The sequence below is a fragment of the Oreochromis niloticus genome, linkage group LG2, assembly GCF_001858045.2.
Source record: "Oreochromis niloticus isolate F11D_XX linkage group LG2, O_niloticus_UMD_NMBU, whole genome shotgun sequence".
Taxonomy (NCBI): domain Eukaryota; kingdom Metazoa; phylum Chordata; class Actinopteri; order Cichliformes; family Cichlidae; genus Oreochromis; species Oreochromis niloticus.
The window spans coordinates 26,785,078-26,798,511 of NC_031966.2; the positions used below are offsets into that span (position 1 = coordinate 26,785,078).

The 13,434-nt window shown below is 40.7% G+C and overlaps 1 protein-coding gene and 1 pseudogene across 3 annotated transcripts; both read left to right on the forward strand.

The window, feature by feature from the left end:
• Positions 1–1,449: 1,449 nt before the first annotated feature.
• LOC109205029 (spindle and centriole-associated protein 1-like) lies at positions 1,450–7,180 on the forward strand (annotated as a pseudogene).
• A 4,081-nt stretch (positions 7,181–11,261) lies between these two features.
• gnpda1 (glucosamine-6-phosphate deaminase 1) lies at positions 11,262–13,319 on the forward strand. 3 transcript variants are annotated; one of them, XM_003445956.5, is made up of 7 exons: positions 11,262–11,396; positions 11,655–11,782; positions 11,906–12,007; positions 12,110–12,292; positions 12,415–12,599; positions 12,737–12,911; positions 13,050–13,319. In XM_003445956.5, the coding sequence occupies exons 2-7, from the start codon at positions 11,659–11,661 to the stop codon at positions 13,109–13,111; spliced, it is 831 nt and encodes a 276-aa protein (XP_003446004.1). In that variant the 5' UTR covers positions 11,262–11,396; positions 11,655–11,658; the 3' UTR covers positions 13,112–13,319. The 3 variants fall into 3 exon arrangements, with proteins under 3 accessions (XP_003446004.1, XP_005467900.1, XP_005467898.1); XM_005467843.4 differs by having other exon boundaries at positions 11,283–11,480; XM_005467841.4 differs by having other exon boundaries at positions 11,283–11,432.
• Positions 13,320–13,434: the final 115 nt, after the last annotated feature.

Consider the following 13,434-nt stretch of genomic DNA (forward strand, 5'->3'; position numbering starts at 1 on the left):
ACTTAACATGTTTGTCAGTAGGTAAACAATTAGTATTGTACAGTCAGAAATATCAAGTTATTGTTAATACTGCAGACTTGCAATGTATAAGTTGTCCTAACAGTCATCTTAAGTAAGCTTTACTTAGTTTTTTTGAGGCAACGAGTTTCCATAATTTTTTTGAGTTCTGGGAACTAACAAGGCTGTACAGTGTACTCAAAATGAGTAAGTTGCCCTAACTTGGTCATCTTACGTAAACTTGATCCAATTTTTTTGAGTTCTGGGAACAAATGAGCTTGTACAGAGTACTCAAAGTAAATAAGTTGTCCTAACTTAGTCATTTTTAGCTAAGCTTTACTCAATTTTTTTGAGGCAACAAGTTTCCATAATTTGAGTTCTGGGAACTAATTAGATTTTACAGTGTGGAGTTCTATCGATTGTATTGATCAGAGAGTTAGAACAACAACTAAAGGAAACTTTCATTAATCTGAAAGGAACTAATATAGGTTAACAGGTAGCTGATACAAATCAGGATTTAAAACCATTTTTGGTTTGTTTGTTTTTCGTTTGACTCCTTGTTTTATTCAATATTGCAGTTTATATGATAGTATTATGGGTCTGTTAAACTGTTCCACGTGAAAATGTTGGGAAATGAAATATCACGGGTGGAAATCAATGAAAGTGGAAATTCAGAAGAAATTCTGTCCTTTTCCTCATTACTGCACATCATAAATAACTATGTAATGTGTCTGTTGCACACTTTGTATGTCAGGAATAACCATAAATGTGTTGTCTTACAAACGGCTGTATCAGGTCTTTGCATCCACAATAAGCGAGGATAACAGAACTCCTGGAAAGCAAAAAAAATCTGGTTCTTGTTTTTAAGACAGTCACCTTTAGTTTCACGCTGAGTGATGCTGGATTGTTGCAGATGAACCTGATTATGTTTCCCACTGGGTTTTATACTTCAGAGGCAACACAGAGTAAAGAGAAGCATTGTTATTTCAGTTTAACTTTAGTCTCAGTTTAGTTTTATCCCCTTGTAAATTTGATAAGAGCCAAATTGAGGAAACAAACTCAGTGTGTGGCCAGAAAATGCCATGGTGGCTTACAAACACATGTCAGAACAAAATATGAAGGATAAGACATCACACGTATAACGGAAAGAGACGCAGAAGAATTCATCTCTGAAATTTCTCACTTTATTGAACTGGCATTTGCCCGAGACCACCGGAATTGGTGGGATGGACACAAAGAAAATCAGAGGTAGACAAAAATCCGTCAGGAGGGATCAGGAGAGAACAACGGTCTGCCAAGCCATTCCCTGCTTCAGAGTTTTGTAATTTTGCACCTGCTGTCGCTTTAATATTAAACTAACGAGGTTGAAATAGACTCACAGTGGTTTCTGCTTCTTAATTAGACAGATTATATCCCTTCATGTGCTTCTGTCTTCTGTGCTTCACTGTCTGTGATCATGCTCGAGCTCATCTTCAGTCAGTTATCTTCTGTTTGTTTCCTGTTTAAAGGTCAAGGATCCCACCTTGACCTTGCCACCTGCCTGCGTGCCATGGACGCCCAGGTTTGCAAATACAATAACTTGAAAACGAAGCAATGTTGTATTTTCAAATTGATACCATAGATACATCTAGTACAAGTCTCGAAAAAGTTTGCATCTTCGTAACCTTGACCTCAAGGTCTGATGCCAAGTCTTGTCACTTGAGACTGAGGTGATGCAGGATTTTGAATTTTTTTCTATATGTGCAGCTACTAAGAGGCTGAAGGATAACACTGATATTTTTATATTTTCATGGAGCTGCTCTCAAAGCTTTGTCATCTCACCTCAGTTCCTATAATTCAGTCCTGGTCCTGCATCACAGTGTGTGGTGTGGAATAAAACTGTGACAGTGTCAGAAATTTAGCTTGATCATCTGAGCGTAGCTGCTGCTGCTACTAACCAGCAAACCGAAATGCAGCATGTAGTGATGCACTGACGCTGGCCCCTCTGTGAAAACCGGCACACAACCAAACAAATTTGGACAGCAGGAGCCGGCGATGTGTGCTCTAACTTCTGACTGAAGCAAGGAGAACACTGGATGGACAGACACAGCCAAAGATTTAGATTTCAGGTAGTAGGCATTTGGTACACTACATGCATAAAACCTGGTGTCCTTCCCATATTTATTAAATCCAGGTCTCACAGTGTGGTGATAATAAATTCTGTAGAAAGTGAGTAGGCATTTAGGAAACAAATATAATTAAACTATTTGTGATGTTTAATAGCCATAAAGTGAGAACAGCGGACACTGAAGAGAACGTTTTCTAATTTATTACCTTTAATTGGACCCCAGCAGAGGGCTGAAACATCAGGATAATTCAGGTGTGTTTAAATGAGCTGCGTGTTTGCTCAGCAGAACTCTGGTCGAGCAAATTATGTTTTAAAAAGTGGCAGCACATCCTGCTCTGCCTGAATATTCTCCAGCAGAGTAAATGTGTCTGTGTGAAGTGCGAAGGAGAAGCTCCATCAATGTTTGTTCCGAAATTAGCCACTCCACCTGCACCTGCTGGCTTGCACACCTCATCGCAGTGCAGTGCTCAGGTTTGTTTGGTAGGCACTGAAAATATGTCACATCGTTCATTTATTCTCAACCTGTGCTGTGTTTGCGCTGCAGGTAATTAAGTCCTGGGTGTTTTATCACTGAGCCAAATTATCATACTGTTACACTCCTGTATCTTCTCCTGAGTGCTGGAGGGGAAAGCAAAGCCTGACCATTACCATCTTTTGGGAAACCTGCAGTCAGCTGAGACTGAAGAAGTCACTTGGATGAGTGTTTCTCCCACTGAAAACGCTACGTCCAGATGAACAGAATTAACTTTTGGAGATTGACCATTACCAGTTTATCATATAGGCAGGAGACCTTTGGTCCAAGAAAAGTATTAATCCATCTAAACTCATTAATATTTGTAGGTACAGCTGTGTTCTGGGATATCCTACACTTCCATGTGCAAACATGGATAGCCTGAGGTTAAGAAAGGAGCAAGAAGGTGGTCCCATGATAGTGCAGTTTTTGTTATGGCCTGCAGGGGGAGGCAATTTCCAGACAATTTCTTACTGAGTTTCATTTAATACAACACTATGTGTCGGTTACTAATTGTGGCCCTCTTTATTTATTTAGGTAAAGCGGGCCATGCTTTACAGCATCATTACCCTGCCTCTAACTTAGCAGTGTGCAGTCAAAATGTGGCAAGTGTTCAGTGTTATAAATATCTCCCTTTTGATTCAAAGCTGAATTTCAAAGCAAACACTGAAGCTGTGTGCAGAAAGGGGCTCCTGTGTTTAAGAAGGCTTTTTTGTTTCCACGTTGATGAAACCATGATGGTTTTATTTCACCGTGCTTTTAATGAATCTGTTTTGTCCTTTTCCTTGGTGTTGTGATTTGGATAGTTATCTGAAAAGAGCAGAAACTATCTCAGATCGTTAAGTGGTCTAAAAGGCTGATTGAGACCACAGCTGAAATTTTCTGTACACCAGACAGTTACAGCGGTCAGCTGGTTTAATTTTTCTTGATGATCCTTCACGCATTAAAAATCGTTTTCTTCCTCCCGGACAAAGGTTTCTGGTCCCAAACTGTAAAACGACAATATTTAAAAAGTCACATTTGTGGATAATATGATGGCCAAAATTATGTTAAGTTTTGTTGTCAGTATTTTTTGCTGTACTTTTTTGTTTTCTGTTGTTTCTTCAATTCATGAGAACAAATCTAACTACCGTTACAAATTAAATACCTGAACCTTAAAATGTTCAAATCAAGGATTCCCAGCACTTTCATTCCGAACTCAGCGTCCACATAGAAGTAATTGGCAAATTGAAAAAGAAGGTTGGTTGCAAAGTGGTTTGCAGAAGAAACGGCTTAAAAAACACAGCTGATATGAACTTTGTTTGAAATCGTTTATTATATATCTGGCATTAGAGGTGAACATAAACACTTATCTAATGTCATTTCAGCTCTCAATGCCACCGTGGCTGTTCAGAGAGGAAACATCAGTCCTGGTTTCTCAGGTTCTTAATCCTGATCCGCCTCAGAGCACGTCAGGTAATATCTGCAAGGGATGGATTTTCTCCAAAATGAAATACTCTGTTTGAAGATGAGATCATGTCAGAAAATCAGTGTTGTTCTTCTTTTATATGCTGAACAGACTGGATCGGTAATCACACCAGCAGAGCCAGGAAGTGTGGTTCCCAGGGTTCAGAGCTGGACGGCTCCCCTGTTGCCTCTCTCAGCGGGGATCAGTCCAGTCTGGGCCTGCTGCAGGCATGTGGGTCAGGTGGAGCTGGATTTGGTTGCACTGAGCCCTGATACAGCAGCAACATCTGCACAGAGTCCCAAAAAGCACAGGACACAAAGTCTCACTGGATTTTCTGTGGCCTTGGTCTCTACACTGGGACGTTTGGTGCACATCCTTAAAAAGGTACTGCCGGATATCAAAAAAGGTTTTGTCACACAAGCTTTTGGAAATTATTATTCAAACTAAAGATAATCCATGCAGGCTTTACTCACATAAACAAAAATAAGAGCGTGTTATCATTGTCACTGCATCTTTTAGCTTATATCCTATAAGATAAGGTTATCTTATCTTATAGGATATAGGATACACTCATTTCTTATTAAATGTTGGTTTTATTTAAAAAGTCATGTCATTGATGGGGATGCAAGGAGACATGAATTCCAAGTTTCAAATCTTTAGATAGCAGCAAAAGCACATTTTAGAAATGCTTGATCTGTAAAATGTTTGTTACTATTACTGATTTAGCATCACTAATGCTGAAAGTCTCATGTAAATATGCTGAAGCACAGTTCTTATCTTTTTCAGGGGTCTTCACATTTGTAAATAAATAGAATCAGTTTTTAAATTTTAGCGCAGGTTTGCTTTGTTGCAAATATTTGCAGTCTGCTATATGTGTTTAAATCACTGTCTGCCTGTAATGTGTTAGAGGGAAGATGAAGCTCAGAAGGAGGCACAGGAGAAGAGAAAACTGGAGGAGGAGCTGAAAGAGCAGCAGAGGCTCATTGATGCTCTCACTGCTGAAACCATGACTCTGAGAGAGGAGGCTACAGCCCTGCAGGTGGGACTGGGCTTAAGTTATTGTTAGTCCAGCTATGCTGATAAATCATGAGTTGGTGACGATGTGCCTCTCAGGCAGGGTTACAGCAGCGGACGGCAGAGCTGGAGCGGAAGTTGGACACAGTGGTGTTGGCGATGGGAGGGCTCGGACTGCTGAGTGAACACAGTGGCCAAACCCCACACTCTGAGGTTAAAGTTGCAGGTTTGTGCAGTCTGTCTGTGTATATTCTGTCCAGAGGAATTTGGTAAATGGTGAACATGGTTTATATTATATTATACAGGCTGTCAGTCTGCGACGGGTGCTGAGCGAGTACCTGTTTCCTCTGCTGTCCTCCTCTCACCACCTCAACAGCGGGACCACTTTCAGCATGTTCCTGGTAACTTTCTCACTTCCAAAATTATTATCTGATTTCAAATATTCACCCCAGAAATGATTCACCTTGAGGCGGCTAACTTTTGTTTCTCGTTCTTCCACAGCAACTTATCCTGCGCCACCGCACCAGCAGCTTCCTGCTGTCGATCTCCTGCACTCCTATGGGGACCTCCGCGCTCACAGCTCAGACTCTAGTCTCAACAGTCTGCCCCTAGTTCAGCTTCCCTCTGCTTCCTCGCTATCGCTGACCCCTGACCCTCTTCGCTCACAGAGGTCTCCGGGCACAGTGCTAGCTGAGATTGCTCAGCTGAGCAGAGAGACCGATCTTATCAGGGCTCAACTCAGCCAGGCAAAGGGCCTCGGGTCAGGGGTCAGAGAATCGCTCGACAGTGGCAATGAGAGAAGAGGGTTGAGCTGCAGCAGCACCGGGAGAGTAACACCTCAGAGCGCTGCAGAGAGCAGGATGTCTGGGTCCAGCTGTAAAGAGAGGTGTAGCCAGCATGTGTGGACTCCTGAAGAACAACAGCTGACTCAACAGGTGAGATTTAAGGTGTTGTTTGAAGCTCTCTGAGAGGAGCTCACCTTTTAGAAGTGGAGTAGTGGCTGCTCTTATCCTGCCTTCATAGCGTGATGCGACAGGTGTGTCGAGGAATGAACTGCGCTGAGCCTTTAGGTGGCCTACTCATTCAGATATAGTAATGATTCAAATACAGTGTGTGTCTTGTTTTTTGTTGGGGTTTTTTTTTTTTTTTTGCTTAGGCAACATCACTCAACACTTTCAGTGCAAACAGTGTGGAGCAACGCCTCCTGGAGCTGAACAGGCAGAGCGCTGCAGCCCGAGGTCGACTACTGGAAATAATCGAGCAACAGAAGCAAAGTGTTTCAGCCAGAGTCTCACCCTCTGTCTCCCTGATCCCAGCTTCTGCCTTCAGCCCGAATCCAGAATCCAGTGGGTAAAAGCAACATGTCGCTGTCTGTCTGGAGCACACATGACAGTTTAAAATCATTACACCTCATCTTTTGCAGCGGAACGCCTGGAGGCATCAGAGCTGCTGCCTGAGCGGGAGCTCCGGTCACACAGTGGTGGCGGTGAGGGTGAGAGGAGGTGAGTATCAGATCGACTCAGAGAGGGATGTTATGACAAAGAACAGCAAGGTTCTTTTTCCCATTTCTTTTCCAGCACCTTAAACAGACACAAGGTGATGATGTCAGGAAGAAGAACTGACTGAAGATCACATGATGTAGAGGATTAATTATCTTTGCTGCAGGTTTGCTGGCTCTGATGCATCTTCTTACAGTTTTGGAAGATAAACTAGGGATGGCAAAACACAGGTACACACACGCACAGATATCAGTATTTGATGAAAGGTCTGCCCCTCACAAACTCCTCCCAGCTGACCCAGTTATAATGAGTTTGGTGGTAAAGATGTGTCGATAAAAATTATGAACCAAAATTTTTATCCATATTCTGTTTACATTTAAAAAATATTGCTTATAGCACCATTTAATCTATTTAATAGCAGTATTTCAAAGCCTGAACTTATTTCAACATGAAATACTATCACATATAGATTGTCTGCAGTCAAAAATCCAGTGTAACCTAAATTTGTTCCAGTATTATTCTTGAAGTGGTTTTAGCTGCGACACAAACAGTAAAGGCTTTAGAGTGAAAGTTGCTTATTTTTCTGGAATTGAAAACTCAGTTTCTATCTTTAGGGTTAAGACTGGAGTAAAGCCGTATCCACACTGTACTGTTTAATCAGTGCTTCTCTTGGGCACTTCAATCAGGCCGGTGTGAGAACACTCCTTCCACATCACTACAAACACACAGACTTTGCAACAAAGAAGTTTTGTTGCTCTGCTCCTCCCAAACTCCTCCCATCTGCTCCCAATAACTGAGATGTCATATAAGATGTATAAGGAGTGTACATGAGTTTCAAATGAGTAATAAAAAAAACAAAAGTCAAAGTAGAATGGCTACACCACATGATTTCCCAGAAACCATGTGACTTAAGTTTCACCTTACTGATAAGCTCATTTATACACAGCCTACGATGGATTGAACAGCTGTTTCCAACAAATCTGTACAGCTGTGGACAAAAGTTGTCAGTGACACAAAGTTTGTTTTGCAGTTGTTTTTCTTTTGTTTTTTGTTTTTTTGTTTTTTACACCTAGTAAATTAGTTCCCAGAACTTTAAATAAATTATTCAAACTTGTTGCCAAAAAAAACTAAGTAAAGCTCATTTAAGATAACTAAGTTAGGGCAACTTATGATGTTGCAAAGAACAAACATGGGAAATTCAAAAGTTTCAAAACCTTTTTTTTTTTTTTTTTTTTTTAGCAAATAAATGTTAAAAATTGTTTTAACAGTGGTGCCAGTACTTTGGTCACAACTGTACTCACTGTAATCAAGTGTTAAAAGGTGCAGTACAGACTCTACTATTACCTGAGTAATTAATAAATCTCACTTTAGAAGACCAAAATCTTTCATAGAAAGATCAGCCATTTTTTCATGTTGAAGATGTTTGGAATAAACATTCTAGGTTCGAGACCATATTGCCATTGTCATATGAATTTACATGTTATTATAATAAGTTAGATAGGAGATAACATTTCAGACATAGATATCAGGTATGCGTACATGAATGTCCATGTTAATTAAATGTACAGAACTGTGTGGAGAAACGAGAGAAAATCCATCCTAACTAAAGTGAGTGAGGGATGTTTCTGTGTTTGCAGGATGGTAAATAAGGTGTGACACTTTGGAACATTTTTATTCAGAAATAAGATACCAGCACCCCACATAGCAAAACTGGTATTGCCCGGATCTGGCCCACACAATGTGCCTACACATGGCCCACATACCGCAAAGAATGATGGCCCTTTGGTGGCCCACACATGGGCCAGCTGCAGACACACTGGTGGTCCTGTGCTGGTCCAGCTTCAGCTCTGGCTCCAGATGTCAGCCTAATGTGTACCTTAATCAAGCCATGTAATAACAACATGTGCCGGAACATAATAGTGCAAAAGGAACATGACGAAATGACAAGACGTGCTTCCTAACTACATTCGTACTCTTGACATGCAAACTGGAGGAGCCAGGGATCGAACCACTAGCCTTCCAATTAGTAGGTGACCTGCTGTACCTCCTGATCTACAGCCAGCCTGTGGTAGATGTGCGTAAACCCTCACTAGGTTTTGGATAAAGTGTACACTCACAAACCTGTCAAATCTGCATTTAAAACGTTGGCTACCATAGCAGTATAGTATTGCAACATGGCATTTGGGTCTTCTAACTAAAATAAGAAAATAGGAACATAAATAGTGCCTCATTGCCAGACCTGGCCCACATCTGGTTGACATACACCCGGCCATGACACCAGTCAGTCAGAAGTGACAGCTTGACACCAGATCCGTGCCAGACCTGCATGCAATATGGGACCCTGCATCACAGCTCCCAACATTAATGTGACAGCATATTTAACCTCCTAAGACCTGAACTCTTTCATGGCATGCATTTTTAACTTTTCTTTGCTATTTGGGCTGATTGGGACCTGATGAGTGCAAAAACAAAGAATAACCAGATTTTTGTTAATCTGATTTTTGTTTTGAGACAAATGAGATCCACATAAGAGGACATTTGTTATAAATTTTGATAGAACAGTATAAAGTCCTCGTAAGTGGCTATCAGGCCCTTGTAGAGCAAAATTTAGTATTTTGGTCTAGACAACCCAAAATGTGACGTCCACATATGTGGACGCCAGGTCCTAGGAGGATAAATATAGTTTCATATCATATCAAATTGTTACACTAGTACAACTTTAGCATCATTGCTCTTCACAAATAATAATAATAAAAACAAATAAAATTTCAATTATTTCCTAAAAAACTGACCTTAAACAAAAAAAAAGAAAACAAAAAGAGAAATTGTAAAAAAAAATAAATTAAAACTAAAAACAAGAAGAAAGCTACAGAGGAGTCGAAAGACACCTGTGTGTTTAATTCCTCCACATTGGTGTCACAATAAATGACTCTGTCTCATTTAGAAATTAAAATATTCTCTTCGCAAAACAACTTGTTCCTCCATCATCGCCCTCATCTCATCTCTTCTTCCTTGGCACTGCTGCCCTCTTCTGGTTACAGTAGGTCAGTGGTCACTGAGAGGAGCTGTGAGCTGTTAGTCTGCTGACTAAAGATTCGTCTGTGTTAAACCATTAATCACATTCTAAAATAATCAACCATACTTTAAATGCTGTTTAATGTGGCACCTCGTATTGTCCATTATCAACTTTGCACATTATACTCTGTAGAAGAAGAGTGTGATGTAATGTGAAGTGGGCAAGAATGTGAAGAGTGTTCTACAGTTCATATCAACCATGTCAATGAAAGTTAAATTCTAAAATAAAAACAAAACAATGAACCATGAATGTATTTTCTTCCACTTCTTCTAGGAGCCTAAGCACAGAAGCCCAGCTCCTCACAAATATATAGACCAAATTCAATTCAGTTCAATTCAAATCAAATTCTTTATTGTCCCACAGGGGGAAATTTGTTTAGTTTAGCAGCAGGCAACAATAAGAGTAAACAAATTAATAATATTTAAATAATAAGGACAATAATAGTAATAAAGAACAGATGTCTGTACAGAAAACGTGTCTGTACTGGTCACCCTACAGAGAAACAAGAAGATAAGGACAAAGATGCAGACAGGAGGGCAAAAAAGACATAGAGGTTTATAAAAGTTCATCAAGATTAATAGGAATGCTACATGAAGCAAACAATGTTATTGAGCTTCTCTATTGTCATCCTGCCTGGTGATGGATGAGTTCATGCCTATCTCCTATCTTATTCTGAGCCCATGGATGCAGCCATACCACACAGGACACATGACCAGCACACACTCTGAGTGTGTTTCTATACCCAGTTTACTGAAAAAATGGAAATACCCAACAGTGTGTCTGTATAAAAGTCAGTTCATATCCAACATCTATACCCACTTATACTTGTAAAGCTGCAGAGAGCACAGCACATGCTGAATCTAAATGTAGCTCGTTTCAACGGTCTTTAAGGATATTTAAGGACAAATAAAAGGCCTGGAATGGATTCAAAAGCTCAAAAAATGTTTCAAAAATTAAAGAGATCAACATTTTGATCTTACTCCTCTGTTTTTCACACCAGTACTCCTTACTGGGTAGGTAGATTGGGTCTATGATCATGCTGAATAAATCGATTATTACAATTCAAAAAACGCGGAAAATTGGTAAAACAACAATAGATAAGTAAACAGGACTTCGTATTCCAAAATCATTTCATTTTCATCAACTTTTTTAATCAATGACGCCTTTTAGCAGCACTTTTTATACATGAACATTTATAAGATTAATTTAATGAGTGTCTGAGCCTTAAAATGAACCCTCACCATAAAGATGCAGAGCTTATTATTTTAACATTAATATCAGAAACGTAATTGGTTATTTTAAAAACTGCAAACAATCTTAGTTTTTCGAATATTTCAAAAGCTTCTTTCACCCATCGGCAGCTGTTGTTTGGTCGGGAATGTATTTTGGGCAATGATGAAAGGTTGGAGTGGACATAATGTGCAGATGCTACTGTTTAGACTTTTAGATCCTGGGAAGCTGAGAGGGCGTTTGTGCAACAGCAGACTCATTCTTTTTGTTAAAAGCTCACAATAATCGTTCAAAACTCTCACGTAAAAGTAAAAAAAGGACTGGCCTTTGGGACACAGCTTTTTTTTGGTCATTAAAGGGCGCTGTGGAGCAGCCCGGTGCTTTTTGTTTTCTCAGCTCTTGGACTTGAAGTTCAGTTTTCGTCTCTTCCGCGGTGCGCGCTGTTCGCCTCCAGCAGAAGTCACATGATCCATCCAGATCCGTGTGCTCGGACTGAAATCTGGAAACAGTGGAAGGTAACGCTGGCTGCATTAACTAAAGACTTTTTTTAGGTCAGTAAATGTGAGGTTTTGGTGACACTGCGCGGGTGGGTAAAAACTGTGAGTGATTTGCGAGTTTGCTCGGAAACCTCGGAGCTCCAACTGCTCTGTTTGTGACTGATTTTTATTGATGAGTCTAAAGTCTGATAAGGAGTGTTTTGAGCCGATCTTCTTAGAATCTGAAGTTGTTTAGACAAGCAACGCGTTCATTTCTCACTATTTTGGCTTCTGCAGGACCATGAAGCTCATCATTCTGAATGACTACGACCAGGCGAGCGAATGGGCAGCAAAGTACATTAGAAACAAGATTTTACAGTTCAGCCCTGGCCCCAACAAATACTTCACTCTGGGGCTCCCTACAGGTAAGAGCAACGTGCAACCCTGTGATGTAGCATTTAGCACATGTATTTAGATTTGCATGATTTTAATGTTCAGCCTACGTTTCCTCCTCTCACTCCTTTGTTGCTTTCTCTGCCCGTCTTCAGGAGGCACCCCTTTAGGTTGTTATAAGAAGCTGATTGAATACTACAAAAATGGAGCTCTATCATTCCAGTACGTGAAGACTTTCAACATGGATGAATATGTAGGTAGGTCCTGATTGTTCTCTATTGTGCCATTAAGCATACAGAGTGAGGCACGCTTCCAAGCTCTGGTCTTGCATAAGAAACTGTCATAAACTCCTTTTATAGGACTTCCCAGAGATCATCCTGAGAGCTACCACTCCTTCATGTGGAATAACTTCTTCAAGCACATAGATATAAAAGCAGAGAACACGCACATCCTCGATGGCAACGCTGCCGACCTGCAGGCAGAGTGTGATGCCTTTGAGAAGAAGATAACAGCTGCTGGGGGGATTCAGCTGTTTGTTGGAGGTCAGGAGGGCACACAGATAATAGTGAAAATACTGCAGCCAGTCAGCCACACATTTATTTTCTTCTGCCCTGTAATAAATGATTGCAAAGCAATTAAACCCCCTCTTCTTGTTCTGTGTCAGGTATTGGACCTGATGGCCACATTGCATTTAATGAGCCTGGTTCAAGTCTGGTATCCAGGACCAGAGTGAAGACACTGGCGAAGGACACCATTATGGCCAATGCCCGATTCTTTGATGGCGACCTCTCAAAAGTCCCCACCATGGCGCTGACGGTGGGAGTGGGCACTGTCATGGATGCCAAAGAGGTTGGGAGTCTGGCTCAGTGTCAGCCACGTGCCTTGTTGTTTGTGTTTTTGCTGCTGTGCCTAAATATCAAGAACAGTGGTCATCACTTAACTTGTGAACTTGCTGAGTTATTTCTCTGTTTTCAATTTGTCCTCAGGTCATGATTCTCATCACCGGAGCACACAAGGCGTTTGCTTTGTACAAAGCCATAGAGGAAGGTGTGAATCACATGTGGACGGTGTCTGCCTTCCAGCAGCACCCACAGACCATTTTTGTGTGCGATGAAGACGCCACCCTGGAACTGCGAGTCAAAACTGTGAAGTACTTTAAAGGTGAGACACTGAATCACAGCTCATGCAGTTGCTAAGTGGGAGAAAAACATTTTATATTTCCAGCTGATTAAGAAAAAAATATTTCCAAAGCAGACATGAGTCATAGAAAAACTACTGAGTCTTGCTTTTTGTCCACAGGCATGATGCATGTCCACAACAAGCTGGTAGAGTCACCTCCATCAGAGCCAAAGAAAAACTGAGGAAGACCTCTCTCAAACATCCTGGATTCAAGAGGCATTTGACCAAATGAGCACTCCAATAATTCCACTGATTTTTTTTTCCTTCTTCCTCAAGATCAAGCAAGATTTTCCCACAACTACTTTTCATAGAGATAAGTTAGTGCTGGTATAGATGATTCTTCATAGAACTGCTCATTTGTTCTTTGTAATAAAGCAAATTTAATTTGTACATTTTGTGTGTGTTTTTTGGGACATGCTGTGGTTTTCAGTCTGTTCTTCCAGTCATGTGACAAACAGGAATGAACTCCTGTTGCCTTCAAGTGCTCCTTGTTATTTTTACTGGT